This window comes from Anabrus simplex, chromosome 2 (genome assembly GCF_040414725.1).
Source record: "Anabrus simplex isolate iqAnaSimp1 chromosome 2, ASM4041472v1, whole genome shotgun sequence".
Taxonomy (NCBI): Eukaryota; Metazoa; Arthropoda; class Insecta; order Orthoptera; family Tettigoniidae; genus Anabrus; species Anabrus simplex.
The window spans coordinates 290,327,470-290,349,502 of NC_090266.1; the positions used below are offsets into that span (position 1 = coordinate 290,327,470).

Below are 22,033 nucleotides of genomic sequence, written 5' to 3' on the forward strand. Positions count from 1 at the left end.
TCAGTGTGTGAAAATATTTAGAAGTTGAAATGAAATGGCGTATGGCTTTTAGTGCCGGAATGTGACCGAGGACACATGATGAAGACGATACATATACCCAGTCCCCGTGCCAGGGGAATTAAGCTATTTCGGTTAAAATTCCCGACCCAGCCGGAAATCGAACCCGGGACCCCTGTGACCAAAGGCCAACATGCTAACCTTTTAGCCATGGAGCCAGACATCCAGGAGTTGATAGCTGCCAAGTCAAGAATATTATGAAATACATGAACAGGTCATCTTCGTGTAACGGATCGAATAGTATATTTTCTTCCCATTTGATCTACCGTAGTAGAAGTATTCTGTTGCGGGAATCCTTTTGGGATTAGCTTGAAGTTCAACTTCTGAGTGCAAAGTACTGTATAGAAGGACGTTCTTGTTTCGGTTTTCCTTGATAAACAGTAAGTGTGTCATTGGAATGTTTCACGAGAGTTGAGTCGTAAAGACTAGCTTTCATAGTCTTCAGAGCTTTAGGAATTTCTCTCCTTGATCATCTAATGGTTCCAACAATATTCGAACCATTACTTTTCAACTTCTTACCAAGTTTCACTGTTGCAAAGAAAGTTATCTGTAGTCACTTGTTGCCCCTTCTTTTGAAACGGCTCCACCAACTTCATTACTACACTTTCGAGTAGAGCCTCGTCACGTGGTCTGAGATCGTCTTTTCCTAGGTAAGGAAACCCACTGCATGGAAACTTTGAGTCAACGTCCACAAGAAGCCAAAATGTAATTCCAGTTTTATCTGGTTTGTTGGGCATGTACTGTAAGAATGGACACCTTGTTTTTCTTGGAAAAAGCTGCTCATCAGCAGGCAGATTTTCACCTGGAATATAAGACAATTGACAATTTTCGATGAATTTGTTCCATACTTCTGATACTGACGCAAATTTATCAGTTTTCAAATGTTCTAATCTTGTAATTCTGACGTCGAAACGCAAAAATATTTGGATTTCTCGACAAAAATTCCCCCCATTGTTTCACTGAAGAATGGTGGTCCCCACTTTTCAGACCAGAGTTCATTAGGTATAGTGCTACTGGCTCCAAGTACACCACGAGCATGCGCTAAGCCAATGGATGCCTACAGTTTTCTAAACTTACACTCCACAATTTATCTCCTAATACGCGTTTTGCTTCAGTTTCCGTAGAGTGTTTGATGTGTTTCAATATGCACACGCTACACGTCAGAAACATACCGCTTTGAGTATGGAGTAGGTCCTGGATTGTCTTTCAAGATGTTGTGACAAGCCATCCTGCCAGGTGTAGTCTTCACAAACTCTCCTACAGTCCACTCCATGATGTCATCTGTACCTAGTAACGTATTACTTGGTCCTGGGATGCTTGTGTTGATGCGTCCCTTCTTTCATCCAGCTTTTCCTATCGCATTTTCTACTGCTGTAATAGAACAATCGGAAATTTTCAGTTCTCGGCCTACACCAGGCATAATTACAGTCTAATTGCTGAATTTCAGTACCAAGGTTGTAATGTTGACATCAAAATAACGTATATCATTAGGGAATCGTGACAGCGGAAGAATGTTCGCTACTCTCAGAGGACAGCGACCCATTAGTCGCCTTTAGAAAAATGAATAAAGAAGAGAATGAACAATGGCCGTAGATATACTATCAGAGTTACATAGTTATGCTTACATTATTGCAGGGAGAATAATTATAAACAAATGTTATCTCAAACAGAGGAATAAGCACATGTTCTAATACATTTTATTATGACAATCAATACAGCGGTCAAAATGACCGCTTCGGCGGTTCTAGGTATACTCGTTACCTACGTCCTAACCAATGACGCAAAATTAATTACATTTAATACGGATGATTCTGACCAGTAATCAGGAAAAGTCACTGAAGCTCTTTGCAATACGACAGAAAATGTGGTCAAAATAAGGCTTTGAAAAAGTGTAGCGGTCATTTTGACCGCTCCGGTGGTTCTAGTGTTAACCTCTATTCACAGCTCAATTGTCGGCATTTTGGTTCCTGATATCATCCCCCAATCATATAGTGTATTATGGGTTGCCGCCTTACCACTGTTGTCTTACGTTGTGATTTGTGTTAGCACCAGCCATGCATGATTGTAAGCTTTGTGGTTTCTTCCTTCATTCACATTAACCACAAATAGTGAAATATGTTCGGATATTTTAAAAGTGAAAGTAGTGAGAGTGAGGAGACTGAATCTGAAAAACTTGACAACAGAAAAGAAGCAACGAATACTAACACCATACCGAAGATAAAGAAACCCAGCCATTGTGTGTACACTTAAAAACGTACACGTGTTGCTTTTTGCTGTGTATGCAGGAAAGAGTTTACATTAAGTCGTAGTGGTCATATAGATGTGAAACTTCAACTTGCACCAGGCACAAAGAGAAAGTGAAAGAAGGCAAGCCACCCTTGAAAATAACAAACCACTTCACGACCACTATTGAAAATTCTTATTTTAATGTCACTGTTCATGATGCCGCATTTGTATACTATACAGTTAAACCTGGATTAAGATACAGTAGTATGGACTGTGCAAACAAACTGATGAAAAATATTTTTAGTGATTCTGACATTTGCATAAAACTTTGTGGCCGTACGAAAGCTGAAATTACGGTGCAAAATGTAATAGTGCTTAAAAGTATGAATGATTTTGTTAGTGTATTGAATAATTTTTTTTTTTTTTCCTTCAAATTATGCTTCTAACCTGAAAAACAGAAAAATATATCTGGTGAATATATGTTACTTTGACACTGCAGAAGGTATCCAGAATAAAATTCTGGATTTCATAGAACAGTCCAGTGATTCAGCTGACTCAATATACAATCTGGTAACTGCTGCATTACCTAAGTACAAGTTGGACTTCAAAAATATATCATCATTTTCTGCAGATAATGCTAATGTGAACTATGGCTGTAATTTTTTTTTAATTAATTGATCAAAATAAACCTATTTTTTTAAGATAATTGTATCAACCATATTTGCAGTGTCACCAAGTCGATGTAGATGTAGACATTGGAGCAGTAGTCATGAAAACATATTCTCATTTTCTGCCAAAAGGAGGAAAGATTCAATGAGTTTCTTCAATTTGTAGATTTGAATTGACTGAGAATTTAGGGCTTGTAGGACCAGATGGTTATCTTCGACACCTGCAGTTTCTAGGTTAGTTAATAACTGGGAACCATTGGCAAGCTATTTTAAAAGGTTAAGTGACAGTTATTGTCATAAGTTTTTAAATTCAGTTTTCTGTGATGATGTTTCACAAAATAGGTTAATTACTTTACTGTACCTGGTTTTTCTGAGAATACTGGCAATCTGCTAGTCAGTCTCTGTCTCTTGAAAAAGTTTTTTTTATCTGTGATAGAAGATTATAGTCTACTAGAAGGTCTGTTTTCAAAGCTCAGGTAGAGGATTGAGGGCGAATTTGTTCATTCAAGGGCACGCAGCATTTTGAACAAACTGTTGCAACCTGCTGAGGAACAACGCAAAATCCTTTTATAATTTGCTGAGTTTCCATAAAAATATGTTGCATTATCTTGATATGTATTTTGATTTCGAATGAGTGTGATCTTAAAAAAAAAAAAAGAAGGTGTGAAAACTTGGTCTCCAGTCATCATCATTGCAGTATGAAGAACTTAAATGTGCTGCTGAGGTGTTTAAAATATACAAGATCTTAAATTTACATGAAATATATGAGGAATCTTGCACTCTGAAACATTTTCTTACTCAGTAGGGCACAAATTTAAAAGCAAGAAGCAATGTCAATGATCAATGGGTAACACTGTCCGGCTCCATGGCTAAATGGTTAGCGTGCTGGCCTTTGGTCACAGGGGTCCCGGGTTTGATTCTCGGCAGGGTCGGGAATTTTAACCATAATTGGTTCATTTTGCTGACACAGGGGCTGGGTGTATGTGTCGCCTTCACCATTTCATCCTCATCATGACGTGCAGGTCGCCTACGGGCTTCAAATTAAAAGACCTGCCTCTGGCGAGCCAAACTTGTCCTCAGACACTCCTGGCGCTAAAAACCATACGCAATTTCATTTCAGTGGGTGACACTACTTAAACTTAAAAAAAAACACAGGAAGTTAAAAACATTTCGAAGTTGGTATCTTTTTTATTTAGAATTCCAGGGTTCGATGTCCATGTTGAAAGGGCGTTCTTTTTGATGAGTGTATAAAGTGAACAAATTGCAGAAATAGGTGTAGTGTGTGACTGATTAAAGCAGAACTTCATGTTACTGTACTGTTAACTTCATTATGAATTGCAAATAACTTTTTATGCATATTTCGAATGACAAAATGTTTCTGAAACAAAGCAAAAAATTTATGCAAATATTGAACGTTGCATGATGTGAGCAAAGTAAGCTAATGAAGGATTTGTAGTACCTGTTATTCTTTTTTTTTCTTCTCCTGGTATTATATCTTGGCTCCCTAGGGATAGGACAAATGCCTACTTTCCAGTATCATGTTACTGTGTATCCGTTACAGTGTAGTATTAGGTTGGAGTATTAGGATATAAAAATAACATAATACACATTGCAGGTCAGCTTTTGGGAAGAACCTTAGTAAGTACTTACAAATAGCAGCACTATATCTTCATCTTGCCTTCTTCTCTCCCGCTTTCCCTTTGCCAGCTTGTCACATTCTTGACTATTACTAGATTTTTTTGTTAAAATAGAAGCCATATTTTCTAGTGTCAACTTATAAAATGTAATAAAATCTTTCCAGTCTGTCAGACACACAACATTTTCAAATGCAAATGCAAATTAAAACTCTATAAGCATACCTGTAAAAATCACATATACAAAGAATGACATGTTTCGTTCTACAAAAACATCCTCAGATTCTATCAAATCAATTATGTGCATATATGTACAGTATAGTGTATGTAGTGTAAACTTGTCAAGCATATGGAGTTTAGGTGATAATAAGAACCATACGCGAGTAAAAAAAGTGATTGCTTGGGAAATTGTCAACACCGTATAATACAATGTCTGTTGTCACCTCTCACTATAACAGATCTGTGAACCTGGGAGAGGAGTGGTTTTGAGCTTAGCTAACGGTTCCTCGGGCAGGGCATTTGGTCCCTCAATTAATTTACTCTGATTTTGTCATACAAATTTTGTGGACAAGAATTTTCTTGACATTTGGTTTCTAAAAGTTGTCAACCCTGTCCTATATTGAGTTTATCTTTATTAAACAAAGTTACAGTTTGTCTACCACTTCAAAGTTTTGGCCTTAAAAGCAGTTTAACAAACAGTATTGATTTTCTTGACCACCCTATTTTCCGTATTTATCTCTTCACATAAATGTGATGATGGATGACGGCGACGGAGTCGGCGATGATGCTCTCCATAATCAGCATTAGATCTTTGTCTTAAATTCTATATGTTGCGTGAACTTGGGTCATGGATTGTTTCATAGATATATGAGGATTACATTCTTTTGTTTCCTGTTTGTTTAACGCCGCACTAACATATCGAAGGTTTTTGGCGACGGAAGAAGGGTGGAAGATTGGGAAGGTAGCGGGCGTGGCCTTAATTAAGGTACAGCCCCAGCATTTGCCTAGTGTGAAAATAGGAAACCACGGAAAACCATCTTCAGGGCTGCCGACAGTGGGGTTCGAACCCACTATCTCCCGAATGCAAGCTCACAGATGCGCGACCCTATCCGCACGGCCACTTGCTCGGTGGGTTACATTTTAGGCCTTTCTCTAAACTACCTTGTTACGCAGCGTGAATAAAATTATTTATAGCCTGGACTGTAGTGCCTTATTCCCCGAATTTATATACCGATTTTCATTAAATTCTGTTCAGCCATTTTCTCACGAACATACATACATACATATATACGTACATACTGCATTGCAGTCCACATGATTCACATAGTACCTACAAAACATGGTGAGACTGAATGGCTGTGGTAATTTTCTCCTCCATTTCTTAACTGCGTGACACGTGCGCAGGAAACTGTGTTTCGAAGACATCGCGTGGTAGGCGGAAGTACGTGCAGAACCGGCCTGCTCTGCTCTGTCCTGCCCTGTCTGTCAACTTGCGATGGTGCAATGATTTGTGTGGATTATAAAAATCTGCTCTGCGCTGCACTGCTTTAGCTGCTTCGCCTGCGTCCCAGTGTTATTGAATGGTGGAAAAACACATTTCTTATCTATACTTTGCGTCCCAATGTGCGAATTCCTTCCCTCTCAACTTCCATTTACTTTCTTCAATATCTCGAAAATTTCCCTCAAAACTTTCTCGGGGATTGATGTTAAAAATTAATTTGGACTTTAAGGAAACTTTTAAGCCCAAGAAAAATACGGGTCATCACTTTGGAATTAAAGATATAACTGGATGAAAAAATGTTGACACTCCAAAACAGGGCGGCACACAGCCGGTATCGACAGGCAGACACAGCCAAGGCCAACTAATCTATCTAGTGCGGCCTTGGCACAGCACCTTCGGTTCAGGCACATTCCAGCTGAAGCGGAGCATGTCCTGTTGCCTCTCGAAGTTTTCTCTAGGACGCAGTTACAGTCCTGTGTCCTGTGTCCCGTGTCTTGGCACTCTGTACCGAAACACTCCGCCTCAAGTTCCTAATGTTTGCGGAACAAGTGAATGTTCCGGTCTGCCCAACCCTAGTTATAGCAGTTCAAGAATGTCTTGCTTGTATGCTGTAAAACTCTCCACTTCACTTGCTCATATTTTTGTTGTTGCATTTAATTATGAAAGTCATAAAGTATTTGAAGAATTCCACATGAGAAATCCTTCACTAACGTGTTGAAACTTCCGTTTTGTTTTTGAGCTGAATACGCACTTGTCCAGGAGTTGATCATACATTGTTGAAAAGAAAACATGCAACATCCTCAAGGACTGCATTCAGTAAATTAAATGGCGTATGGCTTTTAGTGCCGGGAGTGTCCGATTACAAGTCCGACTCGCCAGATGCAGGTCTTTTGATTTGACACCCGTAGGCGACCTGCGTGTCGTGATGAGGATGAAATTATGATGAAGACGACACATACATCCAGCCGCTGTGCCAGCAAAATTAACCAGTTATGATTAACATTCCCGACCCTGCCAGAAATCGAACCTGAGACCCCTGTGACCAAAGGTCAGCACGCTAACCATTTAGCCATGGAGCTGGACACTGTTCAGTGGCACCAGGGTATAATATGTGCATACTGAGGGTTAGTGATTCAGTGATTCAGTTGTCACGGACATCGGCAATCAGATGGCACTCGGGAGACCTGTCCGTGCGCACTTTGTTTTGACTCTGCAGGCAGTAACTGTGCTGAGGTTAGAGGTGAATAGTGTTTGCAACATTCATTCTAGGGTACAATGATGCCCTGCTGACAAGTATGTGCTCCCGTTGAGCAACTGCAGCCATTCGAACGGGGTCACATTGTAGGGCTTGCGGGAAGCTGGATGGACGTATCGACGGATTGCTGCACATGTTGGTTACATTGTATCAGTGGTGTGTTGCTGCTTTCAGCAGTGGTCTTTGGAACATTCCCACACCCGTAGACTAGGTTTCAGATGCCCATGGAGTACAGACGCACGTCAAGATCGACTCGTGCGAGCAGCGGTGGCTGACCGAATATCATCCATGAACGAAATCCGTTCACGTGTTGCAGCTGCTGTGTCACCAAGGACCATTGGGAACCGTCTGCTTGCAGCAGGATGACAATCGAATGTCTCTGTGCTCAGGCTACCACCAACACCACGACACCGCCAAGGACGACTACTCTCGTGTATTGAAAGAGTCAGCTGGAGTGGGGAATGGTGCTCTTGTTGTCTCCAGTGACAAGAGTAAGTTCTGTCTGTATGCAAGTGATGGATGTACACATGTACCGCGTAGACCTGGTGAGCGGCCTGTTCCAGAGTGCATTCTCCCATGACACCAAGGTCCCACCGCAGGCTTCATGGTTTGGGTGACCATCAGTTACAACTCGTGTTCACCGTTTGCGTTTCTGCAGGGTAACATAATCAGTGCCCACTGCATTGAACAGGTTGTTATCCCCTTGGTACTGCCATTTCTTCGACAGGAAGATGATGTGCTTTATCAGCAGAACGATGCACGTTCACATACAGCTGCTGCGACGCAATGTGCTCTATGTGGTGTACAACAACTGCCCTGTCCAGCAAGATCCTCGAATCTCTCGCCAATTGAACACGTATGGGACATGATGAAGTGGGAACATACGCTATCTCCACAGCCTGCAAGAATCATTGCCGAATTGCATCAAAAGATTCAAGATGCTTGGGACAATCCTATCGCAGGATGACATTCGGCACCTTTATGATCGCTTGCGTGCGCGAATACACGCATGCATTGCCGCCAGAGGGGGGAACTGTTTATTGATGTGACTGTTTGGGCACCCTGTACTGTGATGTTTCATTTGGTACGAATTTGTAATCATATACTACTGCAGTGATGAACTACCTGTCACATCAGTTGTGAATAAAATGACCATGTCCTACTAGATGTTGCTTTTTTTTAAATCCAGCAGTGTAGTAGTTTCTTGTTCGCTGAATATATATTGTCAGCACTTCGATTGCATAGCTACATTTGTTATCAAGAGAGCTGAAATAATGCTCCTTGATCCAGGATGATCTTTTCACTAGGCAGTTAAATATGGACAATGCCTTTTGCCCCAACTTATTCTCTGGAAGGGTCATGCGATAAGACAGGGCTGGCCACAACAGGCTCGCGAGCCGCATGCGGCTCTTGAGTCAGTCTTTTGCGGCTCTTGACTCCAACTTTAGAGTTAAATTAAATGATATAATTAATGGAATCTAACGACATCTCGTGGCTGGCGTCAGTCAGTAGCAGTGATATGCGGCTTAACGTTATTAGCGCTGTAGGTCAGTGGTAAGACATGGGAGGTGAAGATAGTTCCGGCGTCTTCCATTTGATAGTGCTTTGAGCGGGAGAGTGTGTCAGTGAGCCAGTGTCGTGAGGTGAAGCCAGTTGCGTTCACGTATAGGCAGTCGTGTGCTGTGCTGAAGAAATCAATGGCAGATTTAATGATTTGAGATCATTCCTAGAAAATCCTATTTCTGTTGATGTTGTGAGCGATGGCAGTCCTGTTTCATCACCAATAACAAAGGATACAGCAGCTGTAGAGTTGGAGCTACAAGAACTGCAAGAGGACGAAGGATTAAAAGGACTCAAACGAAGTGGCATTTCTACCATAGAATTTTGGAAGAATGTTCCAGAAGAAAAATTACACACTAACAAAACAGTGTGCCAAAAGACTAATCTCAATCTTTGGGACTACTTATGTGTGTGAATCACTGTACTCAACGATTAAATTCATTAAATCTATATATCGATCTGAACGAACTGATGAACATTTAAGTGAAATTGTGCGAACTGCGCTTGCCAATTATCGGCCAGATTTCAAAAAACTAACAGCAAAAATGAACACTCAGAAAAAGCAATTCTCAAAAGTAAAATCTCATTCCTGGATGTGTACCTGAAAAATAATGTTCTGTGTAGTGTAGAAAATAAATGTTCCTTCATTTGTTATAAAATGAAAAACATGTCTTCATTTTATAAACCATTTTCTAAACATGCTCCCAGTGTTTTGTCTCCTAAATTTGCGGCTCCCAGAAGTAACGTTAGTGTCCACCCCTGCGATAAGATTTCTATGTTAGCTACAAAAGACTGTAAGTTACATCAACAATCCAGATAACTAAATTTTGTTTGTGGCTAGGCGTTCTTCTGAAACCAAACACAAAATCTCTGTTGAGAAAACGTTTTAGTAACCATGCCTTGGAATCTTGCAAGAAATATCCTGGAAACTGTAGAAATCTAGAAACACCTGAACAAAGTGAATGTGAATAATGGAGTCAGCAATTCATAGATGCCAATAATTTAGAAATGACCATAGAATATAAGAATGCAGTTACACATTATTAGTGGAAAATTCTGAATGCGCTGTTGCTCAAGGCTTGTATGTAACTTAAAAGTTTTTCAGTCTGTTGAATACACTAGTACAAAACATAATATATAAAACTATAATATACCTGTAAAAAAGAAATACACACTATTAAATAAAGAATGATATGTTCCGTTCCATAAGAACATTCTCAGATTCTATCAAAATCACGGAAAATCACGTGCATATATGTACAATATTTTTAACGTTGTGTAAACTAGTCAGTGATTATGAACTTTTGATTATATGCATGAGCAAATAATGAATGTATTAATACTTTACTGTCACTTTGTTAAGTTATGGAGGTTTTTTCCACTTCTATTAGCTGTTGTCGTCCATCGTCCAAATACAGTTACTGAAGGTAACAGAGCTGTTACACGAATTTATCTAATTGCCCTAGGGGGCTTACCTTAATTATATCCTCTCATTATTTTTTGGGAAATTCATCAATTTATTTACGGGACTTGCACGTTGTTATTAAAAATACATTTTTTTATGAATTGAAACAGAAGACTTCCCATTCTTTTCTTTTTTAAGTAGTGGTTTTAATGACTGGAAATAACTTTGTTTTGTTTTATTTCTTCTACAGACCCAGGGAGACTACCAAATTATCAGCAGTGTGGCACGTACGTTAGAACTGGTTGTACCTTTAATAGAGCATCCCAGTGAAACATTCCTTGCACAGTTGGAAGAAGACTCAGTGAAGTTAATACTGCAACATGATCGTGCTGTTGTACAAAGCTGTTTATCCTGTCTTGGCTCAGTTGTTAATAATGTGACCCGTAACTTCAAACTCATTAGAGACTGTTTTCAAAAGTATTATGGTGAGTAATTTAATGCAAGTTCATGATGGTAATAACTTGCTGTCTTTATTGTGATATTGTAACATCTTTAAAGGATTGACTCATAAAATGGAAATAAAGTAAATATTGCCTTTTGAATCATTTGAAACTTTGATAATTGTAAGAAACAAAGCAAGAAAAATCATGGGGGGTGTTCAGTTCAGTGTAAATAACAAAGCAATGATCTTACTAGGTAATGTTCAACAAGTGTAGGTTTGGTACTTTCACTTTCTAATATTGATGAGTAGTATGTTATAATTTCCCATTTTAGGTGCTGTTGTGGGATTAGTAATTGTTACCATAACAATTTTCAAGCCTACTGACATTCATCATTAAACGTGAAAGATGTATGCCCAATTAGTTATTGGCCTTTTGGTGCCATTTTTGATAACAGGAAAGCTATCAGCTTAATATGGCATTTCAAAGCATTTTGGATGGAAGGGAAACAAGAAATCTGGTAGTTAAGATCTCTTAGTAAGGAAATAAAACTAGCATAAATACAGTGGACAGAGAATTATACGTTTCATGAAGAATCACAATTATTCTGTTTTTCACAGCCTGGGACTGTGCATGGCACTCCTGCGAACCAATAAGTGGATTCTGAAGTACTTCCATAATACATAGTTGTCTTTGTAACAATGTTGATGTCGTGTCATCTTCCCACTCACTACACTGTTGTGTGCCTGGTGTTAAATGACTGCTCAGTGTCAGATTTACAAATAGGCCCAGCGTGCCAAAGTTTGGAGGAGGGAAAATGTTTGCCTGAAAGTAATACTTCATTATTGCTGTTGTGTAAAGGAATACTATTATAATATTAATTTATTTACTTTTTAATTGAAATTAAATGAATTAAATAGAGCCAAAACCGGTTAGGATGTTTTTGTGGGGACCTAAAAAATGAAAAGCAATTTTGCTGTTAAATTTAAGGTTAGGTTTGAAGGCAAAAATAATTATGATGAAAAAAAAACAAGTGTTTATAATATTAATGAAAAAATACATTTTAAGAACACCAACACAGTAAAACATCAAGGAAAAATGTTCTTAGAAATGCGAACTATACATGTCGCTTACAATTAATTATGTTTAAAGTTGTCGTAGGAAAATCTAACATCTGGGCAATTTGCACAAGTTTCATGTGTGGATTAGCATCCACTTTCTCAATCAACTTTAATTTGTCATTATCTATAAACTGTCTAGCTTTCGTCTTCTCCATAACTGAATATCCTGCAGACCACTAATTTACGTACGTTTTTACACAATTCACTTACGAACATAAATATAAGCACCAACATGTCAGCTGTATACATAAGTACAGTAGGCCTTTTAAGTACAGTAGGACTAATTTACGTACATTGTTACACAAGTCAGGCACCCTTCTGCAAGCGCGGGTGCACCCGTTTCCGCTGACCCTTACACATGCAGCTGGTCGAGTGGTGCAGAACTCCCCGCACTTTCCTGCGGATCCTTTTCAACACCCTTTTCAGTGTAGGTAATAAATATGGACCATCATCATCTTCATTTTCCTTCTACACTTAAGAAAATACAAATGTAGTTCAAGCATGCTGTGTCTTTCACATTTCATTAGAGAAGAAGATGGGTACAATTTTGAGGATACTCTCTCAATTACAGGTCTAAATGATACCACACTTTCCCAAACACAACGAGACGACCGGTATTTCCGACATTAAAGTTATTAAGTTCTCAGTGTCTATTTCGGGTTCCATAACAACTGCTGTAAATCACACAGGAAAAGAAAAAGACACACAAATAACTTTTAAACTAAAAATGAGAAATGAATATGTCAAATGGGTGAGAGTGGCCCTACATTTTTTTAATCATCTAAATCCATTTCTACTTCCTTATCACCTACTACCTACTTATTGGGTTCTGATACTGGTCAAAGTACAGTACTTATGTCATGAGCACAGTCGATCTGCTGTGTATGATGACATGCATAAAATCTTATATCCAATAACAAGTAACTGCGGGCGCGGGGCCGTGACTCACTACGGACTGCTCGCTCAAACCTTTCTCCCATGCGCGGTTACTTTCTGCCTCCGTGTCATCTGAACGATTCTGTTTGAACAATCAGTCCTTAGTTTAGGCCTATGTGGTTAAGCGCTGAAGCTGGTCAAACATGCTCCGTCTGAAAGAGGCCTCATGAGTGCCAAAACATCAGACACAAAGAAAATAACACTGGCTTGGGATTGACACTTCCTGCAGCTGTAGGCCAACATGCAACCGCACTCCGGGGCTGTGAAATTAAGTTCTCCACCAGATCCTTACCCAGGCCAGTTATCGCTGGCCCGTCCTGCGTGCAATATGCCCGGGAACGCTAATGTAAATTCTTTATGATGGGAGTTACGAGTGCACTAAGGAATGATGTAAATGTGCTATCCAGGTTTCTTTAGTATGTAATTAATAGGACACGTGCTGGGAAATTAACCAGGGAAACTCACTAGAGAGGGACGTCTTAACCAGTTTCGATTGTACATTTTATAAATAAATAAATAAAGCATTAATTATCAGTCATATTATTAAAAGGTTTGCCATTATTTTAAAATTATAACGTTTTGATCTGGCCAGGTCATCTCTGCTACGGTAATAGAGTACACCATATAGCAACTCTGCATCGAGTGGCAATAAATTAACTTAACTCCCTAAGGGGGCGTAGTAACTGCCACCAGAACCCATCGTGCAATGTCTGTTTTTTGCATCATGAGCAACCTGGCTTAAATGTGGTGGTGGTAGTTATAAAATGGCGTTGAGCAGGGTGACCCCTTCGTAATAACAGCCTACAATGAATTTTAGTTTGGTTCTGCCTCAGAAAAATTTAGTATCACGCTTGCAAGCGACGCGCAGTCCTATGGGTGCAGGGAAGGCTGCGATAAGTGGGCTCCTACCAGTATATGTATATATATATATATTTTTTCATTCATTCATTCATTCATTTGTATGTGGCGAAGTTAGAGCTCACGTCCCTCTCTTACCACAACGTACAGTACATAGTCACATGATTTGGAAAAATAACATTGTTAACCCTTTCGCACTCAGCGCGCCGATCTATCGGCGCGAGAGGTTATGGCGAAAACACTCACGGCGCCGATACATCGGCTCTGTCCTATTTAGGCATTTTCGTCATTTCCGTGGCTGTTAAATCGTAACAGTTGATCGTGACGGTACCTTAAAACGTTGAATTTGCGTTTTACTCTACAGATATATCCTCCAGCCCTAAAAAATATTTTTATTTTCGACAAATAACATCTGTTGACCGTGAATGTTTATGTTGTGGTTATTTGAAGTTGTTAATTGCGTGGATCTGTTTTGGTTGGCTTATGAATACAACAATTTGATCTTGATATGAGTTTAGTTAACAGTATATTTCGTTTCTTTGGTATATCGTGTGTTCGCTGTACTTCGCAAACTATAATTTTACTCCATTTCATAACTCCGTTGTTGCACGTGCTTGCGTCATCTTTTTATCGTAATGGCTAGGCCATATTCAAGGCCGAATGAGGCGGATATCCTGGAATTTTCAGATGATTTAGACAGTAATAATGACCTTTTTGCCGGAAGTGATTCGCATTATGTGGGAAATGACACAGTCACAGCTGCTCACCGTGCATCGGACCGCGAGGACCTGACATCGATGACCGTTACATGTACAGTGAATAACTAAGTGCCATGCTTCATGAATGAATTGCAGCACAAACATCATATTGATATCAAATTAATCAGAAATAAATGTTCTTTCTTTCACGTCTAAGAGTAAAGAAGGAATACGCAATAATGTCTGATTTTTCAGCCATTGAAAATCAAAAATTATTTTTTTAAAATTTATTTTCAAAATTTAATAATTGTTTCTGGCTTTACCAATAACAATACGTTCTAGGTATGTTCATTTCTGAAATGCTCATAGTTTCCTGTATTAGGGTGATTTATTTTATTTTAATGTGTGTTAAACTCTTTACGTGTTGATTTTTTGTAAGTCGGTTTGGAAAATGACATAAATTAGTCTGAGTGTCTTCGAGCGGACTCCTGTATATAGGCTGAGTGCCAAAGGGTTAACAGTCTCTAGAAACTACCTAAATTAATGGAGTATTACTATAACATACTATAATTATTTTTAATGATTATCTATCTACGTCACCTAACAATAGCTCTAAATCATACTTGCACTCATACACACTAACATTCATATAAGCTGATCACATATTTAAGAGGAAATCTCAACAAGACTGTTTAAATGAGGACCATTTAAGTGCTGTTACCTATACTGACTGGGGGAGTGTTCTATAGCCTTGCCCCAGACACTTGGAATGAGTGGCTGTATAGAGATGAGTGATTAACCGGTATCATAAGGGTAGAAGTCGATCTCGTATTATGTCCATGGATAGATGAGAGGAAATTAAAATGTGAGGATAGGTATTCAGGTGTAGATTGTTTCAGAAGTGGAAAAAATTAGTGTTACAGTATGTAGATTTCTTAGTTTATCAATTTTCAGCCAGGATAGCTTCTCATAATGAGGGGAAATATGTGTCTTAAAGTTCAGAGCTAAAATACAAATTGTATGCAAGAGTTCTTTGCCCTTTGAAGTTTCATAGTTCGTTCTACAGTTGCATCGATTAATACATCACAGTAATAAAGTTTGAATAAGTATTATTTTCATGCTAATGTGGAAGAATGGATTCTTTCATTTTTTAGGGGGTAAAGAGATGCATATACCTTTCTGCAAACACTTTTATATGGTCATTCCAGTTTAATGTCTCATTCATGACAAAGGCTAGGTATTTTACAGACTTCTGAAAAGGTATAGCTTCACCACAGAGCATGCGACTAGGCTGTTGTGTGATGTTTAGCATATTTAAAAGGCTAGATGTCCTATTATGATTATGTTTTCTTCGGGTTAATTAACAGGTAATTCTCTCATGCATATGAGCTAATTGAATTTAAAGTAGAGTTCATTTCGTGGATTGCTTTGTCAATGTCAGAGACTTTAAAGAGTGAGTATATGTGAAGATTGTCAGCATAAAGGTGATATTTGCAGTCATTCAGATGAGAAGAAATGTCATTAATAGAGCCCGGAAGTTAGGCAGAATGCCTTTTTTATCTGACTGGATATATTGAAGAATCAGATAGAGATAAATATGTTTTCGTGCATTTAGGAAGTGTAGAGACAATTTTTATTTTGCCTATTTTGGCTTCCGTTGCCTATTTTAAGATTTAAAGCCCTTTTTTTTTTATTGTTGTGCAATATTTTTCCTGCGATTTACACATTTTAAAAAGCACATAATGAATTTCCATACATCAAAGACAAAAAAGGTTGCAGAAATTAAATTACATATTGCCGTCGCAAATATCTATTTAGAATATTGTTCCCTGTAAATCGTTTATTTGTTTTCAGGCATTTGAAAGCTTATTTTTTCAACCCATTCATTTAACCTCTGTAAATAGCAGAACCTTCATTAGTGAAAGGAATGCACAAGCATAATGGATACCAGGAAAGAGAGCGGATGAGGGAAGTACATCTCTTCTCCTTCCTCACACCCCTTTTGCTGGGACAATGCGTAATTACCAGGTATTCCCGATTTCGAAATTATAAGATAATGCAGAGGAAGGGAGGAAATCACTTCTGTCTAAGAGGTCAAACATAAAAGAAGCTGTTAGTCTACTGTTGAACTTGTTAAAGGCAACTCGGGTGTTCGCGCTGACTTATTTATCATGCCGAAATTTTCATCGTTGCGTGGTAAATTACATGGCTATGATCGCGAATTTGGTTCTGATACACTTTCTACTGATGGAGCTACAAACTTTTGCAAAATCTGTGAACTATTAATCACGAAAAAAGTAATTTATAACTCAACATTTTGCAACAACAAAACATAAGTCTAGGTTAAATATTGTTGGCCCTAAGATCAATTAATATCAACAGCAGTTACAACATCCAGCAGGCAATCTCAGTTTTCCCTGGATCTATGTAAAGCTTTCTTGGACTCTGGAATTCCGTTCTGGAAACTGAAAAATCAATCCCTCAGGAAGTTTCTGCAGAAGTACACTAAAGAAGAAGTTCCGTCAGAATCCACATTGAGAAAAACGTATTTGAATATCTCCTTGAAGAGACCCTGCAGAGGATTCGAAGCAGAGTTGCAGAAAAGATTATCTGGATCTCCATTGATGAAACTACGGATGCAATGGGACGTTATATGGCCAACGTCATCATTGAAACTATGGAAGCAAAGCAAACTGACCTATCATCAGTATTTCTTTTGAGGACAGAAGAGGTGGAGAGAGCAAATGGTTCCACAGTTGTTCAGAAATTTATTAATTTTACTCTGGCCGGATGGAATACGCCGTGAAGATGTCCTACATTTTGTCACAGATGCGGCATCTTACATGAAAAAAGCAGCTACAGCCTTGAAAGTTCTCTTTCCTAAAATACTCCACCTCACATGTCTAGCCCATGGACTGCACAGAATTGCTGAAGAGATAAGAAGTTTGTATCCTCACGTGGATAAGTTAGTTTCGATACAATTCATTATCGTCTATTTTTGAGATATGAGCCCAAGAGCTGAATAGCAGAATGAGCCATGTGAAGTTTTTGTAACTTAGCTAACAATATGTCTATATTTACAATGTCAAACGCACTGCTGAAGTCTAGAAGGACAAATATAGTCTGTTTTTGTTTGTCCATAGCCCATCTAATGTCATCCATGATTTTGATTAGTGTTGTTGCAGTACTGTGTCCTTTCTTAAAACTAGACTGTAAGGAATCAAGTACATAATGTTTTTCCAAGTATTTAAGTATTTGTTTATGCATTATCTTCTCCAGAACCTAAGAAAGTGCTGTGAGAATGCAGACAAGTTGGTAGTCAGATGTATTGCTTGCAAGAGAGTTTTTTTCGGACTGGCAAAATGAGTGCATCTTTCCATTTAATTGGGATATTGCCTGAAATAAGGCAGGCATTAAATAAATAGGCCTATGTAATAATGGGCAGTATTATGTCGATTATGTAGGTCGCGAATGAAGTGGGAATTTCATCAGCTCCTGTTGTGTGAGATTTAATTGGCATAACTTCCCTTCTTACTTCATGCTCTGTAACAGTATCAAATTCAAATACAGGACGGACTGGAGATTGTTGCCTTAATATATTATTGTCGATGGTGTTTTGTACTGTCGGTGTGTCTGGAGTGAGACGTTCCGTAGAGAAATATGTACCGGTATTTAATTCATCAAGGGACACTTCGGGTTCAGTATGCTTCGCAAGTGGTTTGCCAATACCCAGTGACCGAAGTTGTCACCCTGTGGAACCAGTGTTAATATTTTTGTTTAAATGCTGGAAATAATTAAATTTCTTATTACGAATTAGAAGATTCATTTGGTTTCGAAGAACACTGTACTGCTCATGTATGTCAGCTAGTTGAGTCTGCTTATAGCGTCATTGTAGTGCGTCTCGTTTTTTCATCTTAGTCTTAACATCAGTAGTCAGCGAGGGACAGGGCGGACGTGTTACTCTCGTATTATGCTTTGGTGCGTGTTTGTTGTAGAATTCATGTAAATATGAATTAAATATTTCCACTTGCTTGTCGATGTCGCTCTTTATCATTATGTAATAGCAGGGGCAGAGTTTTGCATCTTGTCTCGGTTATTAAATTCATGCTTTTAAGTCTCTAAACGTTGCATGTTTCGGTCTGTACTAAGGCATGTGAAGAAAATATGCTAAGTAACTTATATGAGGTCATGTTTAGATATTGTCCCCACTATGGCAAACTAGCGAAAGTGATGAATAAGGGAACGTGTAGTTCTAAAATTTGGTCTAGATTTTATTATTTATAGAATGTCTACCCTCTAACAAAGTCTCATATCTGCAGCTCATTCTGTACGGCTAACACATAAAACCAATCATTAAATACAAAAATTGATTTGACATGAGTAATCACAACTTCTTTGAGCTCTGATTCTTTGACAGTTTGCAGATTCAGTAGTTTGCCAGAGGAGGGACGATATGTCAGGTACAGATACTTGACCGTGGTGAAGGATTTTTTTGGGGTTATTTGTCATTACTAGGTCTATGAATGTATCAGCGGAAATGGTGGGAGTATGTTCGTGGTGAGTGGTTTTAAGGGGTAATATAATCATGTCACAGGATTCAAAAATATTTTTTAGTCGTTAAGGTGTCATCATTCTGGGTTAATAAATTTGTGTTAAAAGTCTCCAAAAAGTATCACGCGCTCGTATGATGGTAGCAGTCTCAGTAAGCTGTCACCTAACTCACCGAAGTCTCGGACTGCATCAGGCAGCCTATACAGGGTTATTCACCTAAGATGTTACAGAGAAATAACTTCTAAACCATTGAAGATATTGGCATACTGTTTTCGTATTCGTAAATGGTACCCAGGGTCTTGTAAAATAGTGCGCTACTTATTCTCATGGGTTGATTAATAACGGAGATATTGATACTAACTCCATATTATTAAATAGAATGGCAGGGATGCAATACAGCTGGCCTAAAAGCTCAACTGCATACAAGTTCAAGTAACTAAGTATTTTCAAAATCGGACAGCTACTTTTTGAGATATCAATAGGAACGCATTTGGGCTTTTGCGTGCCACATAAGACACCGTAGCGTCGGCCAAGAATCTATTGGCATGCAAGCTGTTTCCTGGCATTGATTCTACCCACAGAACGGATACCAGGCATGTACTGTAAACTATCGTACGCATAATGTGATGTACCGTAACATACCCTGGGTGTGTAACGTTATTGGAGACCTTATATGTACTTGCTAGTTTTGTAATCTTAGGCTGATGATCACGCTTCAGAAATGCGACCAAGTGATGATTGGATTAGAACCATGTAACTACTTGTGATTAGTACCACCACGTGGGGAACACCATGGGTCGCTATTACTTGCGCTTAGTACCACTATGTTAGGTACCAAATAGGTTTGTGATTAGTAGCAATCAGCAGCACCGTGCGGTCAGGCTTTTACGGTATTTGTGATTAGTAGCACTATATGAGCGACAACAGTGTTCTGGCTTGGCTATGATTAGTACCCACTATATAAGGAACACCACGGGATAGTGCGAGTCCCTGTGGTGAACAATTATGTGATGAAAACCATAGGTTTGCGTTGCCTGTAAAAGGCGCCGCTACGTGTGAAACACCACAGGTCTGTATTACCCGTGCGAATTTCATTACCTGTGAGTAGTACCATACTGTGTGGAATACCGCGAGTCTATGCTACTTTTGGTTAATACTGCACCATGTCAAATACCGTGGTTCTACTTTCCAAGCGAAAAGTACCATTATGTGAAGCTGATAACCTATATTTTGGACCCCTTTACCTTGCAAGCATCATCGATGCAGTATTGAGCTCTAGAAGCAGTCCCTTGGTCAGTATTACTATTGTTCTCTGTCAGTTTCTGAGACTGAGGCATTGCGGGTCCGCTCAACTGATTGTTTTAACTTCATATCCATCCGTTCATTTTTCATTCTCATGCTTTGAATTCTGGTCAGTGGAGGATTTTGGATTTTTATTTTGTCATTGCATTTCGTCTCATTTCGTACCATCAGGGGCCGATGACCTAGATGTTAGGCCCCTTAAAACAACAAGCATCAAAATTTGTATGGCCGCCAATTACGCTTGGTAACGTTAAAATGTTCATGAAGTCCTGAACTTCAAGCTTCCCTAGTTGACTGTCAGAAAGTAAGTTTTTTCGATAATCAGAAATAATGAGTTAGTTTTTATGCTGGGATACATATTAATTATATCTAAAGAATTTATAGAATGAAAGGGTTGAAGTTTGAAATTATCTAATCTTTTAACCGGTCCCTTGAATAAAAACAGGCTGTAAATACTAATCTGTACAACTTATATTTTGTATTGAAAAGGTGGAACCCTTACTGAAATTTCAACTTTTGTGATTGTATGACTGGCGAACACACAACGGGGAGGGGAGATTATTCGGACATTATTCATTTTCTTTTCTAGAAGGAGCTCTTCCGGTGTCCTGTATTATGTTTATTTTTCAATTCATACAGTAGTATGTACTGTACACTCAAACCAGTGACAATTATAGCTTTCGTTATGTTCCTTTGAAGTCAAAGTAATTATTTTATTCCTTTTAAAAACATCACACTTCCCTGTCCTGTCATGAATTTGGCTGTCATACACACTTTGCAAACCCATCACATGTGTGTCTATGTCTGTTCTCAAAATTCGGCTGAAGATGACGCAGAAATTGGCGTTGAAACTAGTCCTAATTACTATCTAAAATGTTGTAATTCAACCATTATAACATTGTTGAAAAGGTGGACCCATAAGTTGTTATCAATTTATTCTCAGTTCAGTATGAATATATATATATGATGAAATTCTTAAATTTAAATAAATTGCGCAACTTCACACTGTCTGATGCGGCATGTAAAATAGCGCATTCTGTTCATATTGATATCTCAAAAACTAACTGTCCGATTTTGAAAATACTTACATATTTGAACTTGTACGCAGTTGAACTTTTAGGCCAGCTGTATGAATTTGTTCCTTTCTATTTAAAAATATGGAGTTATTATCAATATCTCGGTTATTAATCACCCCATGAGAATACGTAGCACATTATTTTACAAGTTCCTGGGTACCATTTACGAATATGAAAACAGAATGCCGATATCTTTAATGGTTTAGAAGTTATTTCCGTGTAACATCTTAGGTGAATAACCCTGTATACTACACCTACAAATATTGTTACAGAATTGACAAACACCTCTACAAACTGGTATTCAGGGGCAGTTTTACAGCAGGAGTAGATGTGTAATCAACTCTACTCCTGAGCACAGATTTATAATATAGGGCTACCCCACCACCTCGTCTATTCGTTCGATCATGTGTGTGAATATCATAGCCCGAGATGTCAACCATGCTTGATGGGATTGAACTACGGAGCTAACTCTTGCTTACAGCAGCAATATGAATTGGACTGTCTTCAAATATCGTCTTCAGTTCATCGAGTTGAGTGAGTTGAGCAATGATGGATTGGCTGTTGACATGCGCACACAACAGGGCGTGATTGAATGACTTGAGTTCCTTCTCTAAAATGGTTTGGGTAGAATAGAAGGGAGAAAGTGCTGAGAAACGGTCAGAGGTAAGCGTGTCCTTCCAGACGTATGTTCCGGTGAAAGGGCTGTGAAGGTAGAGTGAGGGGGGGGTCTGTCCTACAGAAGAGT

At 38.7% G+C, this 22,033-nt stretch overlaps 1 protein-coding gene across 2 annotated transcripts in view; it reads left to right on the forward strand.

The window, feature by feature from the left end:
- Nipped-B (Nipped-B cohesin loading factor) overlaps window positions 1-22,033 on the forward strand; it is an 804,192-nt gene that overhangs the window by 667,483 nt on the left and 114,676 nt on the right. For both annotated transcript variants that reach the window (XM_068226150.1, XM_068226151.1), the window contains one exon: window positions 10,557-10,791. In XM_068226150.1, coding sequence (XP_068082251.1) covers window positions 10,557-10,791 — 235 coding nt within the window. The remainder of the gene's footprint in view (window positions 1-10,556; window positions 10,792-22,033) is intronic.